At 40.9% G+C, this 22,001-nt stretch overlaps 1 protein-coding gene across 2 annotated transcripts in view; it reads left to right on the plus strand.

Annotated features, from left to right (window-relative positions):
• Positions 1–22,001, plus strand: part of LOC111224902 (LARGE xylosyl- and glucuronyltransferase 1) — a 98,540-nt gene that overhangs the window by 72,255 nt on the left and 4,284 nt on the right. For both annotated transcript variants that reach the window (XM_022749600.1, XM_022749599.1), the window contains 5 exons: positions 4,130–4,255; positions 6,212–6,367; positions 11,705–11,868; positions 20,433–20,711; positions 20,861–21,007. In XM_022749600.1, the coding sequence (XP_022605321.1) occupies positions 4,130–4,255; positions 6,212–6,367; positions 11,705–11,868; positions 20,433–20,711; positions 20,861–21,007 (872 nt within the window). The remainder of the gene's footprint in view (positions 1–4,129; positions 4,256–6,211; positions 6,368–11,704; positions 11,869–20,432; positions 20,712–20,860; positions 21,008–22,001) is intronic.

Here is a 22,001-nt window from a genome sequence, read left to right on the forward strand (position 1 = left end):
TATTTACCCAAAACGAAGAATATAACAATTTATGAAATATGTAACAAAGTTGTGAGGCCTTCAGTCAACTTAACAGAACTAGACTCAGGAAGCACTGACTTAGCTTACATACTGACGCATATAACTGAACAAAGACACACTGAAAACACAAAAGGGACTATGCACAAACACTGATACACTGATGGAACAGCCATCAAAGACAATTTGGGGTTCAGTATCTTGCCAACATGTGGACTAGAGCGGATTAAGCCCAAATGTCACTCACTCCACCAGGTGAACCACCGGGGCCCGAGACAGACTATCTTTCTTATTCAGTCTCTCACACAGAGCACAGCCTCCGTCTGGATTCCCACCACTTTCGTCTTTATTTCCTTCAACTCCAGAATGTAACAGAGGCAGGTCTTTATGTCTAACTCCCTCTCCCTCCCTGACTCCCTGATATGTAGAGTTGGCAATAGTCATTAGTATGAAGCCCGATGACTTCTGTCTCTCCCTCCCAAGGCTCAGTGTATTGGAAGCGCCCCTCCTCTTCCCTGCAGCTCCCAAGCAGTCATGACCAAAGTGTATACCCAGTCTGTTTGAAACAAAGTCTCTAAATCTAGAGACTTTGTGAGCTGACTTGTCAATACTGCAGATGTAAACCCCCTCCCTGATAGAACCTGTTTGATCCAGAAACTCCAACTCAGTGACAAGGCACTCTGCTGACCAGTGGTGGAAATATGATCAATCAGTCTGTCAGTAAGTCAGTCAGTAAGTCAGTCAGTCAGTCAGGGACATCCCAGGTAATAGGGCTGGCCCCACTGTTGCGGTTGAGTTAATTGCAGTACTGTGATGCGACTCACTACACACCCATCCACCGCTCTGGTCTCTCATACTCTCATGCTCCGCTACTTGTTACTTGTTACTTACTGCACTGACAATGAACGTTAGCAGCGTGTCTACAGAATCATCTAAATGGATGTAATTCCCAGGATACCGGGCTGTGTGTTGTAGGTGTCAGCTGATGGGACACAGTGTGTGTTGCTCCAAAACAATGAAGTTTTACTGGCTGCCATTTTCAAGTACAGCAACAATGTTGCTAAGCAGCAACAATGAGCACTTGAAATCCCTGTCTAGGCCAAAAGACAGAAGAAGTAATGCACATGAACCTCATGCAATTGAACTGAAATATTCAGTCAACTTTTCTCCCCTGCTGGTGTTTGAGGTTGTTCCTTTGATGTTTTGAAAGGTATCCATAGCAACTTTAATTCAGTCAACTCTAAATCTGAATAAGGTACATCGTACGTCCATCATCTATCTATACATCTGAAAGTCATGGGTTTTATCTTACCGTGCACTGCGTTCCCAACATAGTAAGGGCATACGCTAAGACCTTGCCAAAGGGTCATTCTATTATCTTGGAGCTATTCACAGCTCATCTAGATGAGAGGTGCGTTTATGAGATTTTAATTAAACCTTCATTAAGTAATGTCCCGCAAGGTATGCCGTTTGGAAAACGAGCTGGGCTTTGGAAATGGTCTCAGCACTCCATATGCCTTCTGCTGTATTAGCTCTTCCAATGTAATGTCAGCCCTCTTTATCACAGCATTCATTATGTGGCTATAGGGTTTTTATGTCTCCTATTAAGAAGCTGGAATCTGTCACTGAGACCCTCCAAGATCTCAAAGTCAAAAAAGTCTCTCCAGCGTAACCCAAGTACATTTCCCCAAAGCAGTTTGAAGTATTCAGCTTTATGTGATTACACATAAATTAAGAATGAAAGCCTGAACATCTGGAGACACAAAAACACTAACAAGACAGAGCAAGAGTCGCTACTGTTAAACTCTACAGCAATAAAATCTGGAGAGAGCAGTTTACAGTGTATTTCTATTTAAGGTGAAGCCATCAACAGGGAGATAATTCTTCAACCTCTACTGCTAGTGGTGATGATGAAATTATTCATGTATCGAAAGGTATTTTAATAGCCTCTTGAACCTCACAGTACAAACTCATACTGTGCAGCCAAACCTTTGGAAATATATTTCAAATTCTAGTGGAGATCCCAAAGTTACCAAATCTGTCAGGATAAAGAAGAATTTATGGGAAATGCATCTAAACTGATGCAGAAGACAAGTAGAGTATTTGATGGCATGGTACAGAGTCTTAGGGCTCATTTTGTCCCCTAATCCTAATCCTTTTTGGCTGTGTTCTCATAAAACAAACTGGTCTGACTGTTCAAACCTTCAGTCGCTGATGGTTTAGCTTTTCCCCTACTCCCTCCATGTTTTAAATTAAAGAACTCTGTGGATCCTCAATAGAAGTGCATTGTGTTTGAGCATGAAATACAACACTAAGACCCATGTTGTAATAAACCAAAATTATCCTCTAAAGTCTGACAAACATGTTGAATTATTTTCTGATAAAAAAAAAAAGATAAAAGATATCAAACACCCCTGAGGAACAGAATTCTGGCTTTCACAGAAACCAAACCCCTAAACACTCGGACCAAATGGGAGCAAGATCTGGACTGTACTTTTGATGATGCGGGGTGGGAATCCCTCTGGGAGAAGGCACTGCTCGTAAAACAGCCGCCATAAGCTCTCGCAGTTTAATAGAATCCACAGAACCTACTTCACACCAGACAGACTCCATAAGATTAATCAATCAATATTAAATTGATATAAAATAGAGACAGGTCACCTTTTTCACATGTTCTGCAAATGTAATAAATTAAAACATTACTGGGGTTCGATATTGGAGATCCTTAAAGAGATTACTGGGTTTGAGATCACCTAAATTAGCCTCACTAGGCGACATATCTGACTTCCCCCTCGCAAAAAAGAAACAAGGTGTGGTTTATAAAACTGGCCGTGATTGCTGGCAACAAATGCATCACTTTGTCAAAAAGGTTTTTACCCCACTTCCCAAAAGTGAAGACCCAGTATAAAGAAATTTCCCCACATAAGGCATCAGAAAAAATCATGTTAAACATCAAAAGACACATCTCTGTGATCAATGCTGGGCTGATATTAGTAGCTACATGGGTAATATTTCACTTTCTGCTTTGGGCTTACAACAAGATACTTGAGCCACACACATAACCATTAGTGTATGTATGATTTTTCTACCTCTGTATTGGCTCCTGTCTGGTGGTGAGCTCAGTCGTGAGGTCAATGGAAATGACACTGGTTACTTGTTCACACACAATACCCATGTCGCTCTGCTCTGAGGGAAGTAAATCAATGATTAAGAACTTCTCTGTGTTATGACATTAGCACAGCCCCCAGTGTGCGACACTGCGGAGCAGCGACTCATTCAGAAGCTGATTCGCCAAAATAATCTTCATTGTCTGGGTTTAGTTTGAGGGGAAGAGCTGAAACATCAGATCCACACATCTAGAGGAAGATTTAGATGTTTAACTCCTGACGTTCATACTGGAATTTACTCATTTCTCCTGATAGCACCACCTGAGATAGTCGACTGACAGTTAATAACATTAATACTAGATCCACATTCACAGCACATGATAATGTTACATTCCTGCATGTTTTTGTAGTTTGTCTCGGCTTTTTTTTTGTCACTACTCCTTGTCTCATTCTCTGTGGATTGTGGATGGATTTAGTCCATAAATCTGTTTCTGCCGAGAACTGATAACGTCATATCTCATTATTGATTCTTCAGAGACATAACGTTACTTCTTATTAAAAGCAGAGCAACAGGTCGAACAGGTTAATCAATGTCAATCAAATATTTCAGGTGGCAGAGGAAAAATGACCTCTGACCCTCCAGTCTGCTACCAAACTACCAAACTAAAGACTTGTCACCTTGTGTTTGTTGCACACAAGTCTGCAACAGCTGCTTATACAGAAGTACAATGGAAAAACATGTTAGATATACTGTATGGTAATTTGAAAAAGTGTTTGTTATTGACACATTATTTTACTGTGCTGTTTAAATTGGTCTGTAGTCACAGATCCATGCGAACAGCAGGGTGCGATTAAATACAGCTTCATGTGGACATCAAATAAACTGTAGCAGGGTCAGATTAAACTGTGCGGCACAGGCCTGTAGATGATGAAACATAAGGCAAATCATAACGCTCAGTGTGTGTTTTTTGTCTGTGTGTGTGTGTGCGTGTGCGTGCGTGCAGGACATATTCAACGCTGTGATCAAACAGAACCCTTTCCTGGTTCACCAGCTGCCGTGCTTCTGGAACGTCCAGCTGTCCGATCACACACGCTCTGAGAAGTGCTACAAAGACGTTTCAGACCTCAAGGTGAGACCCTGCTGTCCCCACTGTGCATCCACTCAGTCACTTCAGACATACAAGACCTGACCTGCATTAATCAGTCTCAGGCCAGCCGCACTCTGTGACGTACACGTGCTTCTACTTTTAGGCCTTTTATGGATTTTGTTAACCTTGAAAAGGCAGGCTGTTTGTGAAGAGCTGTCTGAGCCTGTCAGTAGTTCTCAGTCTGTGGACAATGATAACAGCATGTATACACACCACACATGTGTGGACTAACTTCAAAGATATAGCTGGATATTGTTTTGTGCCCACTCGTCAAACAGCCTTTCCTCCAAATTTTTGTTGAACACCCACATATGATGCTTTTATATTTAGTTTCCCTGCAGTAAAATAACTGGACAAGACTATAACCCTTCAATCCAGGGTTTGACCTCAATAAAAAAAAAACAAGATGTAAATCAAATAATCAAATCAGAAACTTTGCTCAGGACTTGGTTCTTATTCTGCATGAAAAGTGATCTATGGATTCAGGCTACTGCAGTGTGACAACTTTTGTTACCAAGGGGTCTTAAAACACAAGGACAGTTTACATAACATAGAAAATAGTTATTTGCTGGCTTCCGTGAAAAACTGCATTTGAAGCATTTGAAGCAGTGTTTCAAATGTGAGTCTGTGGCGCTTTAACTGTGTTTCTGTGGGAGTAGAGGTGATAAAGTGGTAGTTTTGGCAGTGTAAACAGTGAGAGGAGTTAACGTTGAGCAGTTGAGGTGTAACCAGTGGCCACTTAATGCATATGCATACCTGGGCTTGAGCCCCGGGCCTCCGATCAATAAGGGGCCCCCGAGACATGAGTTAAATTTTTCTCTGATGCCTCCGTGCCGACGACGGCTCTTGTTAACACAATATCTCAGTACGACCTTGACGGAACTTCTTTAAATTTGGCACAAACAATCACTTGGACTCAAGGATGAACTCATTAGATTTTGGTGGTAAAAGGTCAAAGGTCAAGGTCATGGTGACCTCACAAAATTCAATTTTTGGCCTTGAATGCGATATCTCCATATCCCTTAAGGGAGCCCAAAGTTGGCAGAAACATTCACTAGGAGAGGTAGTACATTCATTTTGTAAGTATTTGGACAACATGTTATTCTGCTGAAAATATTGTGAGGTAGTAAGATTTTCTATCATTTATGCTTTAAAGTCAGCTAATCAATGAGATTAGAAGATTGCTAATTGAAAAGATCTTGTTGTAATCGTGCTTTATCACTGGATTCACCCGCTCAAGTGAACTGACTTAGTGAAACACTGAGTGCATTTTGGGTTTTTCTTTGTTGTGCCAGACTGAGGTTTTTCCTTTCTTGCACTAGATAGACACCAATTCCTTGTCTCTACTGGGGTGGAATGTTTGGCCTAATGTGTCCCTACTGTGTGACCTATGACCTATGTGCGAAATGTATGAACTGTTTTTTGTAATAAAATCCTCATTGCAGTTTGGTGTGATAGTCTGGTAGGGGAGGGAATGGTTAATCAGATTCTATGTTTCTCATGTGGAGTCTGTTTCCTGGGGCCAGGGTATAGTGTTTAAGTCAGTGGAGGTTGACCAGAGCCGTTTTTTGTTTTTTTTTTTAAACACTACTACAGCGTGATTTTGCCTTTCTATGTACTCGAAACTTGATAATGATAAAAGGAATTGCCAAAAACCAAAAACGGTCCATTTTGATTGTTTTTTAATTGTGACACCAAAGATTTTTTTTCCATTTTGGTTATGAAACAAATAACAGATTAATGTTTCTTTTCATTTTTAAATTACAAATGAGCCAAATGAGTCTTTAGTATGACAGTGGCTGAAATCCCAGGACCAGACACTTGATTATTTGGTGGAATGCAACCAATTCACTGTTGGGTGCGTTACAACAAAACACTAGCATTCAACACTAACCTGTTAACCCTTTTTCACTGCTCCACTGTGGTTCCTCTGAACAGGTGATCCACTGGAACTCTCCCAAGAAGCTGCGAGTGAAGAACAAGCATGTCGAGTTTTTCCGTAACCTCTATCTGACCTTTCTGGAGTACGATGGCAACCTGCTGCGGCGAGAGCTGTTCGGCTGTCCCAGCGAGGCCGACCACAACAGTGAGAACGTAGGTGGAATGGATTCTGTGTTTCTGCTTGTGGTGTTTATTCAGTGCTGAAGAGATGAGGGTTGGTGGTAAATTTGTAGTAGACGGCTGCAGCAGAGCCAAACACTTCTAGAGACTGTCTTCAGTCTTGCCAGAGCACCCTTGAATCCTAGATTTATGAAGTTATTTATGCATTTGTTTGTGCTGCTTATTGGTATATGGAAAAAACTATACCATTTTCTATATGGAACTAAACAAACAACCTTAATTAACTATTGGCAGGTAATGTAGACTCCACACTGTGAAAAACTGCCATTATCTGATAAGAAGTGTGGTTAGAGCAAGTATCAACCTCCGAGGCTGAAACCAAAAACTGCAGTTCCTCTAATGGCCGCTACAGTCGGACTCCAACCGACATGCACCGAGGTCTCAGCTCCACACAGACCCCTCCTCTTTGCCCATTTTTGGATTAGCTGGGAGTTGGGGGCATAGTCAGGCACTGCAAAGATGGCGATGGTGGAGCAGCCCACTCTAAGCTTCAAATCTGCGCTTCAGAAACCTGTGGGTGATGTCAGGAAGAATACGTCCATTCTGTTTCTACTAACATGTCAGTTCTGCAAATGAGACACTTTGTTACCCTCCACCACCTACATGTTTTACACCTTTTTTTTCTGCTACACTATTGAAGCATGTTGTCTATTGATCTCCTATTTACTGTAATGTTGTGGCACATGAACACTAGATCCACTGTAGGCAAACAACACACTTAGTAAGTAACAAGACTGAATGGGGTTTTATGGCTGTGTGGTCAGTGGGTTGGGCTATGCTGTAGCTGTCATGAGCCTCCTCAAACATTGGAACAACTGATCATAGATCACATATAACTGTGATTGGTCAGCAAAGGTCAGGTTTTTTTTTTTACCTTCAAATTTCCAATGTATCTGGATACTATTGATATTGAATAGTATTAAAATCCAGCACGAACTACAAATCAAAATTTAAAGAAATAGGCTGCTGTTTTGTTGTTAACCCCAGTTTCCAGCAGTGAAACAAGGTACAGCTGAGGCTGATATTATACATTAATACTGCAGGTATTTGGTCACGCCAGTGTATTGAATAAATTCAAATTTTGACAATAGTGGGGGCGCCCCAGTGAATTACCTGGTACAGCACGTACCATGAAGGCTTAGTCCTAACCACAGGACTCCTTCTCTCTCCCGGACTTTCCTGTCTCTCTCTCACTGCAACTATTGAATTAAAGGCAAAAATGCCAAAAAGAATAATAAAAAAAAAAAAACAGTTCTACATAAACGACAGGTGATCTATAAATTCTAGAAAATTCATCTTCTGGGGACCACGGCTGTCTGCAGAAAACATCATGGAAAATCATCCATTAATTGTCACGATATTTTGGTCTAAAGTGATCAGTCCACTAAAAGACCGACATTGCAGTGGTGTGTTCCACACCGAGCTGCTAAAAAACTAAATGTCTCAGCACTATGGTAGAAGTTATGTGGGACATCATGTCATCGTGCTGGCATCTGTGAGTCTATAGACACAACATGTGAACATTTACAATGTGAACACACCTGGTATATACGCTGCAGATACATGGAGTAAATGATGAGATTAGCACAACTGTAATTGATTAAGATTTGACTGACAAGTTCAAACTGATAGCAGGTATGTAGCATCCACAGACACATTTGTTGGTATAATGAATGTTTTCTAATTAATAAATTAATTGGGTTAATTAGAAGGAGACTGATGTTTCTTTTCTTTGGGGGAGATGATCAGATTCTGGTGTGCCTCACCTTTGATTTTTTTGAAACATTTTTGTTGTCAAACTACTCAAAGAGTGGTCGTACGTGTTCTTTTATCATTGAGTTGTCAGTTGAAGTTCTATATCAATCATCCTGGTGAAGCCTGTTTGTCTGGCTGCTCGTCAGTGGCTGTGCTGATGAAAGAACAGCTGCTCCTGGGGACAGTGACGGCCCTACCACTGTCACTCCGTGTCAGCGTGGACTGAACAGATGGACGCCTCAATAGCTCATATGCACCGCTGACAGCCCACGTCTGGTTTAATTTTGGGGTTCGTTCAAATGTATGCACATTAGATTAGGATGTTGACACACGGTTCTTTGTACAGCAGGAGTGAATGTCGTGAATGTCTTTGAACAGAGAGTGTCTGAAATTGTGTGTTGTTATTGCAATTTATGCAATTTATCATATTGAGGTGACAGGAGACATAAAAGACTGAAGGATTCGTAGAGAGAGCTGGACCATTAAGAACAGCTAGAAACACTTAAACACACAGTCTGTAACTTCTGCCTCTAGGGGTCTCTCAGTCAAAACATAACATAAAAGATGGCGTTGGGTGATGTCATAAAATAGCATGGGATCATGGGAATTGTTACCATTACCACAAGTTTCAGATTATAACTTTAACTTTAGAGGTGGTGTTTAACATACTGTCCAGACTCTGCAGGTGACCTTCAGCTTCTATCCTGCTGGAGGTCACCATGGTCAGGAGTCAGGTTTTTCCAGGACCAGCCTCTGTGGGCTATAAAGTTATTTTAAGTGTCAGCTCTGTGGTCAGTTAATCACATTATAATTTTCCATCATGATATGCCAGACTCTTTTTTGCTAACAGTCAATTCTAATGTGTCCTTAACTCAGGAAATAGTTTGCTCACTCAATTTTTCAGAGTTTGAGCAGTGATTTAAATCCCATTAAAGTGATGATTAGACTAATGAAGTCACTGAGGGATTGGCTCCAGCAGCACATTGCAGACCGGGCTCCTTCAGGCCACAGTGCCACTGCAGCCCAGTCACTCACTGCAACTCCGCTAATCACACTGTTGAAAGCAGAGCGACGCCACACACCGAGTCCTCTGCTGACAGCCCTTCAGCCGCCTCTCTCCCTTTTCCCCACAGCACAGCTCGACTGTGCTTCGTTGAGCCGCAGCGATTCCAGTGCGTTGAGCTCATCTTCACTTGAATTTAAATCAAGTTAGATAGACCTGGGAACACAATGCTGACGTCCAGTCACACTGGTTGATGTGTTTCTTTATTAACATATCACTTTTACAGTTTGCGCACGCTGTGCCAAAGGCCCCAGCAAATCCTTCATCACTGTTGATGTGTGACATTCCATCAGAAAGTTGACAAGAGCTAATCAGGAGAAATTAAATGGAAAACTGCATTTTATTTGCATAACATTGTAACAGCTTGGTGCCAAATTGACTTATGTGGGATTAGTCCTGGCTCTGTGGTGTGCAGTGTCAGACTGACACACAGAAAAGCCCCTGTGCTGCTCCAGCATAACCAACCCACTGATTCAGAACATACGTAGATATGGACAGGGGAAGTTCTCTGGTGAAAAACAACTGAGTCAGCTGTTCATTCAACTCCTCAATATGATACATGTACATTTAACTGACAAAGACCTCTAGCCCAACGCAAGCAGTATGACTGTTGTGAGCAAGGTTGAAATAGCATGTTGTTATGGTACCCCCTGTAAAAATGTATAAGGAGATTCATCATCATCATCATCATCATCATCATCATCACCATCACCATCATCAATTTTATATGTTTCCGCTCTGGTGACTGTCAGAGCCGGAGGCATCTTGTTTTCAGGTTGTCCGTCCGTCCGATTCTCGTGAACGCGATATCTCTGTAACAACTTGAGGGACTTTCTTCACATTTAGTAAAAACATTCACTTGGACTCAAGGATGAACTGATTAGACTTTGGTGGTCAAAGGTCAAAGGTGAAAGTCAGTGTGAGCTTACAAAACACTTTTTAGCCATAACTAAAGACTTCACAGCAATTATGCAAAACATTTCTCACAAACAGTTCATATTGTATGTGACTCAGGATAAACAGGGATGTAACCTGAAACTAGTCCGAGTGGAGGAGCCAGACACCCACAAGGAGGTGATTCTACTTTCACATTAATCAGAAAATGATTCAAGTAAAAGCATCCAAATATGATAATAGCAAAGTGCAAAAATGGGAAACCCCAATAAGCTTAAGAACATATTTCCTCATTAAACATATTTTAGTAGCAACTGCTGCTTTAAGTTCTTTTTAAAAAACAGACATAGTCACATTTTACTGTGTTATCAGGCTAATTCACACCTGTGGACCTCTGCACACCACACTACAACTCTACATTTAAGTTGACGTTTCTTTCCCTTTATAAGAAGCATTTTTCTAGTCTTGTATGTATGTGAGGGAATTTAAATTCGAAGAAAGTCACAGAGTTTACATTTAGTTTACACATTTAGCTTAAATACAACATTTTACACAATACAAGCAGTGTGACAGATACCGCTTCCAGTAAGCTTCAAAAGCTGTAACAGTGTTGCAGAGGGTCAGTGGCAGCGTTAACTGTGTTAACTGAGTTTTTTCTGTAGAATCTGTAGTTTCTCAAGATAACTAAGATAGAAATTGGCATTGTCATTTATATGAAGTGCAAATAAGAACTGATTAGAAGGTTAGAAGTCTAGAAGTTAGAAGTGGTACAAAATGCCTTAATTTAAACCAACATATTTAGACAATTTTTCATCAACTCATCGATATGGACCTTAATCTTCAGGAATTCATTGAAGTGAACCCCCGGGAAATCGATGGACTTCACTCTCTCACTTTCAAAAAAATGTTTTTTTTTTCTTTTTGCCATGACCAAGAACCTTAACCTAAATCATCACAAAGGTTATTGTGAAGTAGTTTTTTGTGCCAAAACCAAATCAAACCATAACCAGTGATCAGAAAAACTCAGAATGTGTGATCAGGGGTGATCTGTTTCTAACCTTCACTCTGTTACTGCTGACCTCACACCACAAGTCTGGCCTTTCCATGTGATGCAACTATTTTTATCTGAGCACAGTTTTAAAGGGGTTGTCCAGTGATTTAGTATTTGCACTCATGAACAGCTGGTGATCTTTGATGTGATGCAACTTCTGGCTGCTGATGTATACAAAACAAGTAACATGAAAAAGTCTAACTCTAGGGGCAGTGATGTGCCACATGGCTGAAGGTGTTTGATGTCACATACAGACCTCCCTTATTCTGTAACAGCAGTGCAGTCTGAAGACTCAATTCCGTGCAAATGAGATTTAACAATTGTTTAATTAACCCAGCACCACATAAAAACATAATAGTATCTCTGGTAGAGTCTGGTATGTGAGAAGTGATTAATGAGGTTACTGATTTAGCTCAGTTTTTATCACGGTGTAGATAATACTCCACAATGCTGATGCAGCAACTCAAGCCAACAACAGCATCTTCAGGGGTTTCCCTCTGATCCGAGCACCGTCTCACTGTTGGCTTCTTCTCCTCTCTGTCTGCAGCTCCAGAAGACTCTGTCAGAGCTCGATGAAGATGATCCTTGTTACGAGTTTCGTCGAGAACGATTCACCGTCCATCGAACACACCTCTACTTCCTCCACTATGAGTATGAACCCAGCTCTGACAACACTGACGTCACTCTAGTCGCCCAGCTCTCTATGGACAGGTACTGTTCTACACCTACAGCAACAATACTCTGCTCTTACATACATTAACATATATATATATAGAAAACTCTCTGAAACACCCTTGTATGAAACTGTTACACAAGTGTTAAAGTAGGCAGGCCTCTGCACATTCTGTAGATGCAGTCATTATTTTGGGCATCCCGTGTTCCTGAAGTTAAACTTCCATATATTTTCTACATTAAGTGACATCCAAAAGTCTTAGAGTCTGAGACTCTTAGACAGAGTCTGTCTCAGACTTTTGGACTTTTGGACATTCAAGTGAAAGAACATGAAAGGTGAACATGAAACTGTCTTGGTTAAATTATCAGTACAAGAGATGAAGAACTGTGTGTGCTTTCATATTCTTCTTGATATAATGTCACAGCTACAAGTCTGGGTAGATAAACTGAAAGAAATGTCACCTATGACACCCAGACCTTAAAATTCTGTTCTTTGTGTGCTTTACTTGTTAAAAACAGGTTCACTTTCAGACTCTGGGTCACTTTGGAATAATTCAAGAACTATTGCAATGACAAACCATTCAAGTTCTGATCCGTACCTCTGACTGGCTTCATCTCCATAATAACAGCAGCCAAGCCTCAGGGCTGTTGTAGTAATTAGAGCCATCAACCATTCCAAACTAATGAAAAAAGATTTGTCAGAAAGTAGAGATAATTCACAGTGATGGTTTAACATGGTTAAAGGTTCTTTAAACAATTGTCACTGCCACTAGATATCGTACTAGACCATGCTTCATTGGCCACACCTCCGTCCTCCGCTAGTGATATGCTCCATGGCAATGCTAACAGTAAGCCAGCTAGCGATAGCAACATTTGCCTAACAAATTCATATTGGTAACAGCAAGTTAGCTAATTTTATCATGCCTAATGCAGCTGTTCACTAATGAAAACAGAGCATGTAGCATCAAGTTACTTACACATTGAGGGGAAGAAAAGACAGTTCTGAGTCAGCCTGGACCGTTTAGCAGCTCATAGGGTTCTCCATCTCAGTTAAACCAGACCAGTATTGGCTCCACGGTCGGACTGGGACAGAAATTCAGCCTTGGACTGATCGCGGTCGCAGGAATGACACTGATGGAGCGGGTAAAGACACTGACAGAGATGTATAGACACTCACGTAGATGGTATAGACACTGATGCAGCCAGTAAAGACACTGATCGAGACTATATAGACACTGACGCAGCCAGTACAGATACTAATGGAGACGGTAAAGACACTGACGGAGCTAGACACTGATGGAGCTAGATACTGACGGAGCAAGATACTGACGCAGCCAGTAAAGACACTGATACAGCCGGTAAAGACACTGACGGAGCCAGCAAAAACTTTCTGGATGTGTTGATGGTCCCCCAGCTGACCGGAATTTGAGCCTGTAGTCCTCATGACCAGTCCACCTGTGTTCTGGTCTCATCTCTTCCTTTGTCTGAGGCCTTTTTAGATGAAAACATGGTTTCTTTTTCAGTAGAAGAAATTCTTGCAGGTCACTTTCACCTGAACACTTGTACTGCACTGTGCCATCTCACCTGTGGGCGTTTATAAATGTGGGGAGGACCAATGGTATAACAGGAGGGACTAACATGCACATATACACAGACTAAAAATGCAAGCACGACCAAACCAACAGCAACAACAAAGACCAGAGAGATTCATATTACAACACACACAGAGTGGGTGTGGCTTCGTTCTCTGCCCAGGACACCATTACTCCACGATATCTTTACATAGAAAATAGTTGTTTGCTGCTAAATTCTTGTTTAAAACCTTGTTTACAGAATCTTTTAATTTTCCATGAGACTCCTGTGTTTCTGTGTTTCTGTGTCTCTGTGTCTCTGTGTATCGGAAGAAATCACTGAAAGAAAACTCTGAAATGAGAATTTACAGCGGGTAAAAAAAAAAACTTCTGATAGCAGTCGCTTCCCTCAATCTGCAACTCTGTTCTATTATTCATGACACAAATACATCCACCGTCTTCAAAGGTGACTGCTCAACTAGTTACAAAAAAATAATGTCAAGGAGAAATTTGACAGTGTGAAGTGTATGTCTTTATTCCCAATGACAAGCCTGTGTAGAGCATAGAGGAAGAGGTGCGGATGACTAGGAATCAGTTTGTTCTCCGTTGTGCTGCTTTTACCAGTCGTGTTGAATGTATTCTCTGCATCCATTCTTACTTTCCTCGTCTACAGTCTTCTCCATGCACATGCACACACATGAAAGCCCTCAGAGAATCCTGGCTTAAAATGTACACAGGCGACTAATCAGGTTTATATTTCATGTGATGGGGGTCATTTATAAACGATGAAGCAGAATGGTTGTCAGCGTTCTCCTAACACCATGCTGAGACACAATGGGGCTTATTGACAGATCTGCAGTATCTGATGAGCCATACAATGTTGAGCTTTTAGTGGATTGGAGACACCCCACTGGTAGATTTAATAAAGAGCATTATGTTAGGTTTGAAGATACAGAATAAATCCAGGGATTTTACCATCAAACATCAATCTGCCATCGTCACTCTGCTATCTATATGCTAATTTTGCAGTTTGTTTCGTTGTTAGCAGTGAGCAGGGGGATTGTAAGCATTTTTTTTTGCAGTGAGTATTGTGTTCATGTGAACATCCAATTCTTCCTAAATCTGAAAGATCCATATATTCAGTAGTTACATGTATCTACCACCTCCTTCTCTTTGTCCTCTCAGAACAGGTTTGAGTTATTGGAGTGATTCCATGTTTTCCCAGCAGACGTTTGAACCTGAACTGGAATCATACTTTAGGCTCAGTTCAAACAGTCATTTATTCTCAGAAACCGCTTGTTTTATTTCGTTCATTACTTTCACCAGTAAAGAACTTTAGTGCTGTCGCATCAGAAAGCGGCACAGAAGTCTGGTAACTTAGTGACTACTTTAGGGCTGCATGATATGATGATGAAACAAGATAGTGACACATAGTCTGTGCGAGAAGTACTCAGATCTCACAATGTAAAAATACAAGTCCTACATTCAAAGCAAAATATATGTTAAATATATGTAAAGTATCATCAGTATCTGCTCTGCTCAGTGTCTGATCTTTATAATGACCTCATTCATTTATAACGTAGAGCGTTTTATGTGTTCCTGGATAAACGGGGAGTCTTCACTTCTTCTGCAATGAAGTTGAAAGGACCATCGCCTTGCGTGATGATCTTGTTTCTCCTGCCTGTGTGTGTGCGTGCGTATGTGTGTGTGTGTGTGTGTGTGTGTGTGCGTATGTGTGTGTGCATGCATGTCTGCTCATCTCTCTTGCTCTCTGCTCAGCCCTTATGTAGATTTATTCACTTATTATTCGAAGGTGCTGGATCCAGACTCTGGATTGTTCTGGCCCACTTTAACCCCTGGCCAGTGGTGCCAGCAGGATTATGATTTCATAGTACTCACAAGAAGTGTATGTCTGTGTATAGGCTACCTTTAGGTTTCCCACACACGCACATATGTCCACTCATTAAACGAGTGAGTGAGCAAGAGAGAGAGAGAGATTGATTCATGTATTTTAGCACTAATGTTATGACACAACACTACTATAAAACTGATTAGCCAGCTGATTAACAAGCTACAATATACTATTATATACTATATTGAATATCCCCGAGAAACAGGCAGTAAGAGTCGACATTAAGCAACAGATTCCCTCATTAAGCAGCATCATCATAAGAACATATTGTCTAACTAACTACTAAACGATACACAACAGCAAGACAGCAAGCTTCTAAAATAATCAAAAAGCCTCATGAGACAATAAAATGAAATAGTATTTCTTCCTGTTTGAAGTTCATTCTGTGTCTGAACGTTACATCAAACTCTTACAGAACGGCCTCCATATCAATGCAATTTCATTATGGATGTTCATCAGTGCTCCACATCTGCAGTGTCAACATCAAAGCACCAAACTCCTCCTCTATCTCCTGCTCTCTTCTTCAATCTGGACTCATAACATTAGTGAGTGAATGCAGCCAAAAAATAAGACAGGATCTCACACAGCACGTACAGGATTACAGCTGCCAGCGCCACTGGCTGTTAGTCTGGAGATCTTTTTTTACCTCACTGATCATTCTGTGTTTGGAGTCAACTCTGCTGGAGAGTAGCCACAGAATGAAATCATCTGTGTTTATATTCAGTTTGTCTGACTGTGGACTGAGATGACTCTGTAACCCTTTCAGCTTTATGCTAATCAACACCTCTTAATCATTCTGAGATCTCATTTCTTACGAGGCCTGGTTCACATCAGCTGATTTTTCCTGTAAATAACAAACTCAGAGTGTCTCTAACCCTCTAAACCTCCAATCTGGTTTTAATGACTGGACTCAAGGTCTCATAGCTCCTGGCTCCAGTTAGCTTTTGTTAATGTCATTAGCCAAGGGGTTCACACACTGTTTCCAACCTACGCACAATGGATAAGAACAACACAATGGTTTGAGTGTTATCAGTGAACATAAATAAAGACCATATTTTAGCATTTTTATTCAGATAATTCAAAAAGCTTCACTTACTTTTACTTTACTTTAATTTAATGGTTCCCAATCCAGTTGTTTGACCCTCATCTCATCCGGAATGAGAGTCAGCAGGCCATGGTTGAGTCGGAAAACGCTGGACTGCTTCCTCCAAGTTGGGGATGAGTTACTGCCCCAAATGAAGGAGTTCAAGTGTCTCGGGGGTCTTGTTCACTGGTTAGGATAAGATGGAGCGGGAGAATGATCGGCGGGTCGGGGCTGCATCAGCAGTAATGCAAGCGTTGTACCTGACCATTTTAGTGAAAGGGGAAATGAGCCAGATGGCAAAGCTCTGGATTTACCAGTTGATCTTCATTCCAACCCTCACCTATGCTCATGAGCTCTGGGTAGGAACTGAAAGTATAAGATCGCAGATGCAAGCGGCTGAAAACGTTTTCCTCCGTAAGGTGGCTGGGCTTAGAGATATGGTGAGGACCTCGGACATCCGGAGGGAGCTGGGAATAGAGTCACTGCTCCTTTGCGTCAAAAGGAGCTATTTGAGGTGGCTCGGGCAATAGGGATACCTCCTGGGCGCCTCCCTTTGGAGGTTTTCTGGGCATGTCCAACTGGGAGGAGACCCAGAACTCTCTGGAGGGATTACATATCCCATCTGGCCTAGGAAAGCCTCGGGATCCCCCAGGAGGAACTGGAGAGTATTGCCATAGAAAGGGATGTCTGGGGTCTCCTGCTTAGCCTGTTGCCACAGCGGCCCTACCCTGGATAAGCGGAAGATAATGGATGGATGGATAATTTTATCTCTCTGAGTTGAAACCCATGTGAGAAGTTAAAGGAGAAACTAATAGGAAACAGGAAATAGAAACCGGAAAAGGTTGAACTAACATCTCACACACCAAGAATGTTGGGAACCACTAGTTTAATCAGTAACAATACAATATAAAATAATATAATAATATAAGATATTTTATATATATATATATATATATATATATATATACTGTATATATATAATTCATATTTTGAATGTAAAATCTTCATCTGAATTATAAAGCTTAAAGTAATTATAAAGTATTATAACCACTGCACACAGCATAATATGAGAGCTTGCTCCATTATGGTCACTGAAGACTCCACTGTGATGACGGCCTGCTGTTGACCAGAGGTCACCAAAGTGGAATTTCACACAAAAGTAGCACAGTGTCAATTTTCTAAGCCTCTGCCAGCTAATCCACTGAGTGTGGTGATTCCATGAACTTGCCCCGTGGTTCAATGTCTCAGTAAATCACATTAACCCAGCCTACCCCACCCCCCACCCTCCCTGTTGTGCACATCCTCTTATGCCAGTTCATGAGACACTGCAAATTGTAAGCAGCTCTATGCATTTATTTTAAATCTTATAGGTCATTGAGAGTCTTTCTAATGTTAATATGTTGTTAGATAATATCAGTCTCTCCAACTGAAGCACTTAATTATAATTAAATTTATATGTATATATTATATACAGTATATATATATGACAGTTTATTGCTTTTCTCACTTTTCTCCACCATTAAAGATGATGCTTGAATTTTGAGATTACCAGCAGAATTAATTAAGATTAATTTGTCAGAGTGAGCAGAATAGTTTCTAACTGAACAAACAACTTTGTTTCCAGGTGGTTTAATATGGCTGGCGATGGTACAGGTCTGAAAGTCCTCTGTTTGCTCTGTCTGAGCTCTTTCTGCCTTAAGGATAGTGAACTCAAAGAATAAAGCCTCAAGACGTGGAGCATTTCCACCAACAAGACTGTGAGCTAGGCTGCAGGTTGAGTAAGCTCAGGGATCTCTGCAGTTATTGAAGTCAGAGTGGAGAGAAATTCCTGCAATGAAAAAGAAAACAAACGCAGACAGATTGTTCTGCAGATGTGTTTTTATTCCTCCATGCCAGCAACAACCAGAGCCAGAGGCATGTTGTTTTTTAGGTCGTCCGTACATACGTACATATGTTCATCCAGTTCTCTTGGACACGATATCTCAGCAACGCATTGAAAGAACTTCTTCAAATTTGGCACAAACATTCACTTGGACTCAAGGATGAACTGATTAGATTTTGGTGGCAAAAAGTCAAAGGTCACCGTGACCTCACAAAACATGATTTTGGCCTTGAGAATGCAATATTTCCAGAACTCCTCAAAGGAAACACTTCACACATTTGCCACAAATGTCCACTTGGACTCAAGGGTGGACAGTTTTGACTTTGGTGGTCAAAGGTCAGTGTGTCCTCACAAAACACTTTTTAGCCATTACTCATGGTTTCACTCAGCTATTATGACAAAATGTCACACAAATTGTTCATATTTTATATGATTCTGGATAAAAACGGATGTAATTTGAAACTTGTGTGAGTGGAGGAGCCAGACAACCACAAGGAGGTAATTCTGGCTATATTAAGGTGATTGAGATGTAATTCTGTACATGTTGTCATGTGTTTTTTCATCCTAATGTTTTGCCAGTATTCATTCCATGTCGTTGCTGTAACCCCAATTTCCCATTGGGGACATTTAACTCCTACCTTATTGAAGGTCGTCTCCTTATTGCTCATCCCTATGGAATGTAACTTTCCTCAAATTCAAACATGAAACCAACAAAAATGTCACATTTTCCACATGGTTGAGGATGATTGCAAATAATTTTGATGATCCCCTGCAAAGCTCCATCAGTATGTTGGAAATGAACTAGTTCCTTTGAGGATGAACTCTTTTCATTATAGACATCCCGCAGGCCTTCATACTGTGCCACACAATGTAAACCTTCCACAAAAAATAATTATCCACTGTGTATTAATCAAGTACATTGTCAGAGAATTTGTACAATCATGCCTCAGGGGAATACACCTTTTGATTTAAACCATGTTTTAAATCACCCTCAGGGCGAACATCATTTTAGCTCTTTTTTAATATTGTCAGTTTGTTGTGTCTTCTGCTCAGCAATATATTATTGTGGAGTATGTATAATAAACACAGCTGCCTCTGGAGGCTGCGAGCTGCCTTTAGACTTTGTCTTGGTTTAATGAGGCCCACGGTGGCTCAGTGGAGGGAAACACTGGCATTCCAGATCCAAAATAGTGTGAGACACTGAGCAAATAAGACAGCCGCACCTTCACATAGCATACCAAATGAAATGTCACTGTAGTGAGACGCATTGCAGAGTTAGACAGTTTGACAAAGCTTGGTTTTACAAATCAAGGCACTGAAGCTTCCAAATGAAATACTAAACTACACCTGACTCAGTCAAGTGAAAAACAATAACATCTATGAATTTGCTTCCTCGCATCAACACTTTACTTCACGTCTGTCGCCTATTCAGAATGTGTGACACTGAACAGTCAGTCTGACCGGAGCAGTTTTTAAAGCCTGGCTCTTCAAAGAAAAGCCAAGTCTCCCCCAAAGACAAAGCTTTCTCTAGATTTCTTTTAATGTAACAAATATTAAACAAATTTCTATTTGCATATCAAGTCCAAGGCTGAGTAATTCATTATTCCATATCTTCACAAAAAGCAATTAAAGCTGTGGGCATCAATGGCTAATTGTAATAGTTGCTTCTTTAAAGTCACAAAGAAACAAACCACAGCTGGAAACAGTCACAGGCTCAACACTTTAAAATCTTCCAGACTTTCAAGAAGAATAAACTTCAGCCACCAGGGCACATCTCAGAAGGACACACTGCACCGTTTTGTTATTTAATGTGTGTATTCAGAAGCTTATTGGTATTGTATAGTGTATGTACAGCTTCCTCTACCTCTCCAGTCTCCAGTCTGTCCCTACAAACCGACTAGATCACTATGATGTCCAGTTATTCCACCACTCCATCCACTATGTTGACAAAATATGTCTTTAGTATAGTTTATCTAAAATTTTCAGGTACCTCCTCACAAGTAGTTTTTTTTGTTATTATCTTATCTTTTTATGCTGTCATTATGCACAAATTATCCCTCATCCCCCCCAAAAAAAGAACAGAAATGGAAAAGAGTAGTAGAATAGTACTACATTTTTGTGATGTCACAGATCCCTCTGTCCTATCCTCTGCAGGCTCCAAATGTTGGAGGCCATCTGTAAGCACTGGGAGGGCCCCATCAGCCTGGCCCTGTACCTGTCCGATGCCGAGGCCCAGCAGTTCCTGCGCTACGCTCAGGGTTCCGAGGTGCTGATGAGCCGTGGGAATGTAGGTTACCACATCGTCTACAAAGAGGGACAGTTCTACCCAGTCAACCTCCTGCGTAACGTGGCCATGCGGCAGGTCAACACACCCTACATGTTTCTATCGGACATCGACTTCCTGCCCATGTATGGCCTCTACGAGTATCTCAGGTAAGAGGAGAACCGATGACAACCAGACATGCTGGTCGTGTTATCTGACATTTTGAGTGTGTTGTTAATTCATCATCATTTGTTCTTAACTCTTGCACATGCAATCACACTGCTTTAGTAATAACTTAAGAATCTGTGGGTGTTTTTAGGAAGTCAGTGGTGCAGCTAGATATGGCCAACACCAAGAAAGCTCTGGTGGTTCCAGCCTTTGAGACGCTGCGATATCGCCTGTCCTACCCAAAATCCAAGGCTGAGCTGCTCTCTCAGCTAGACATGGGGACACTCTTCACCTTCAGGTAAACAACTGCTCTGTTTCTGTAGCCAACAAGGTTTTCATTCAAAAAAGTTGCATAAATTAGTAATTACCAGCCGTGACGAGTGGGGCCAGTATTGTTTTCACCTTGTGAGCCTGGCAACTTGCGGCCCTGGAGACACCTACTGTAGCGGGAACTACCACAGAGGTGTTTTTTTTTAGAACTTTGGTAGGTGTTTATATGTCTCTCTGTCTGTCTGCCTGTGGACAGTTTGTCACTGCGATTGCATCACAACCTGCAAAGATACAGTCATGAAACTTTACAGGTGTGTAGTTGAGGTCAAAGTGAAGGCCAAGTTCGTAGGTGGGTCTGTTCAGATCCAATTGAGTACTCATGTAATAGTGTTGTACTACTCAGTACTGAATGTCATCATGGTGACGGGGGTTACGTGTGATTCCATCACAAGATGGTCTGTAGTATTGATTCGTCTTTTGTTTCATTCATTTATTCAGACCTCTACTTTGTAAGTTTTGCTGTTGCTACAGGGCACAATGTTAGCATTAACAGCTGTTCATGAAGTTCCCCTAGGGCAGGGGTCTGCAACCTTTATTATTTAAAGAGCCATTTTTGGCCCCTCTCACACAAATGAAAATCATCTGAAGCCGCAAAACCTGTTCGACCCTTAAAATGAAGATAACACAGCGTTAAAGTTTTATACTGTATATACACTGTTGCTCATAAAGTTGGAATAAAATATTTTTTACCTCTTTCCATGAAATGATTGTGACAATGTGATTTATTCTTCACAGATAAAATGTATATCTTCTCAAAACTTTAGTAGTCAATCTCTTACAAAGTGATTACTGATGCATTTAAATAGGAATAAACAGAGGATTGTGTCTGAAAACAAAATTATTCCAACTTTATGGGCAACAGTGTAGTTATACTATATATAAAATCTTTCTGAAATTATAGAACTACAAAAAAAACTGTTGATATTTTAATGCTGTTTTTACCTGTTATAACAAATTGAAAC

Source organism: Seriola dumerili, unplaced genomic scaffold, assembly GCF_002260705.1.
Source record: "Seriola dumerili isolate Sdu_G_001 unplaced genomic scaffold, Sdu_1.0 BDQW01000138.1, whole genome shotgun sequence".
Taxonomy (NCBI): Eukaryota; Metazoa; Chordata; class Actinopteri; order Carangiformes; family Carangidae; genus Seriola; species Seriola dumerili.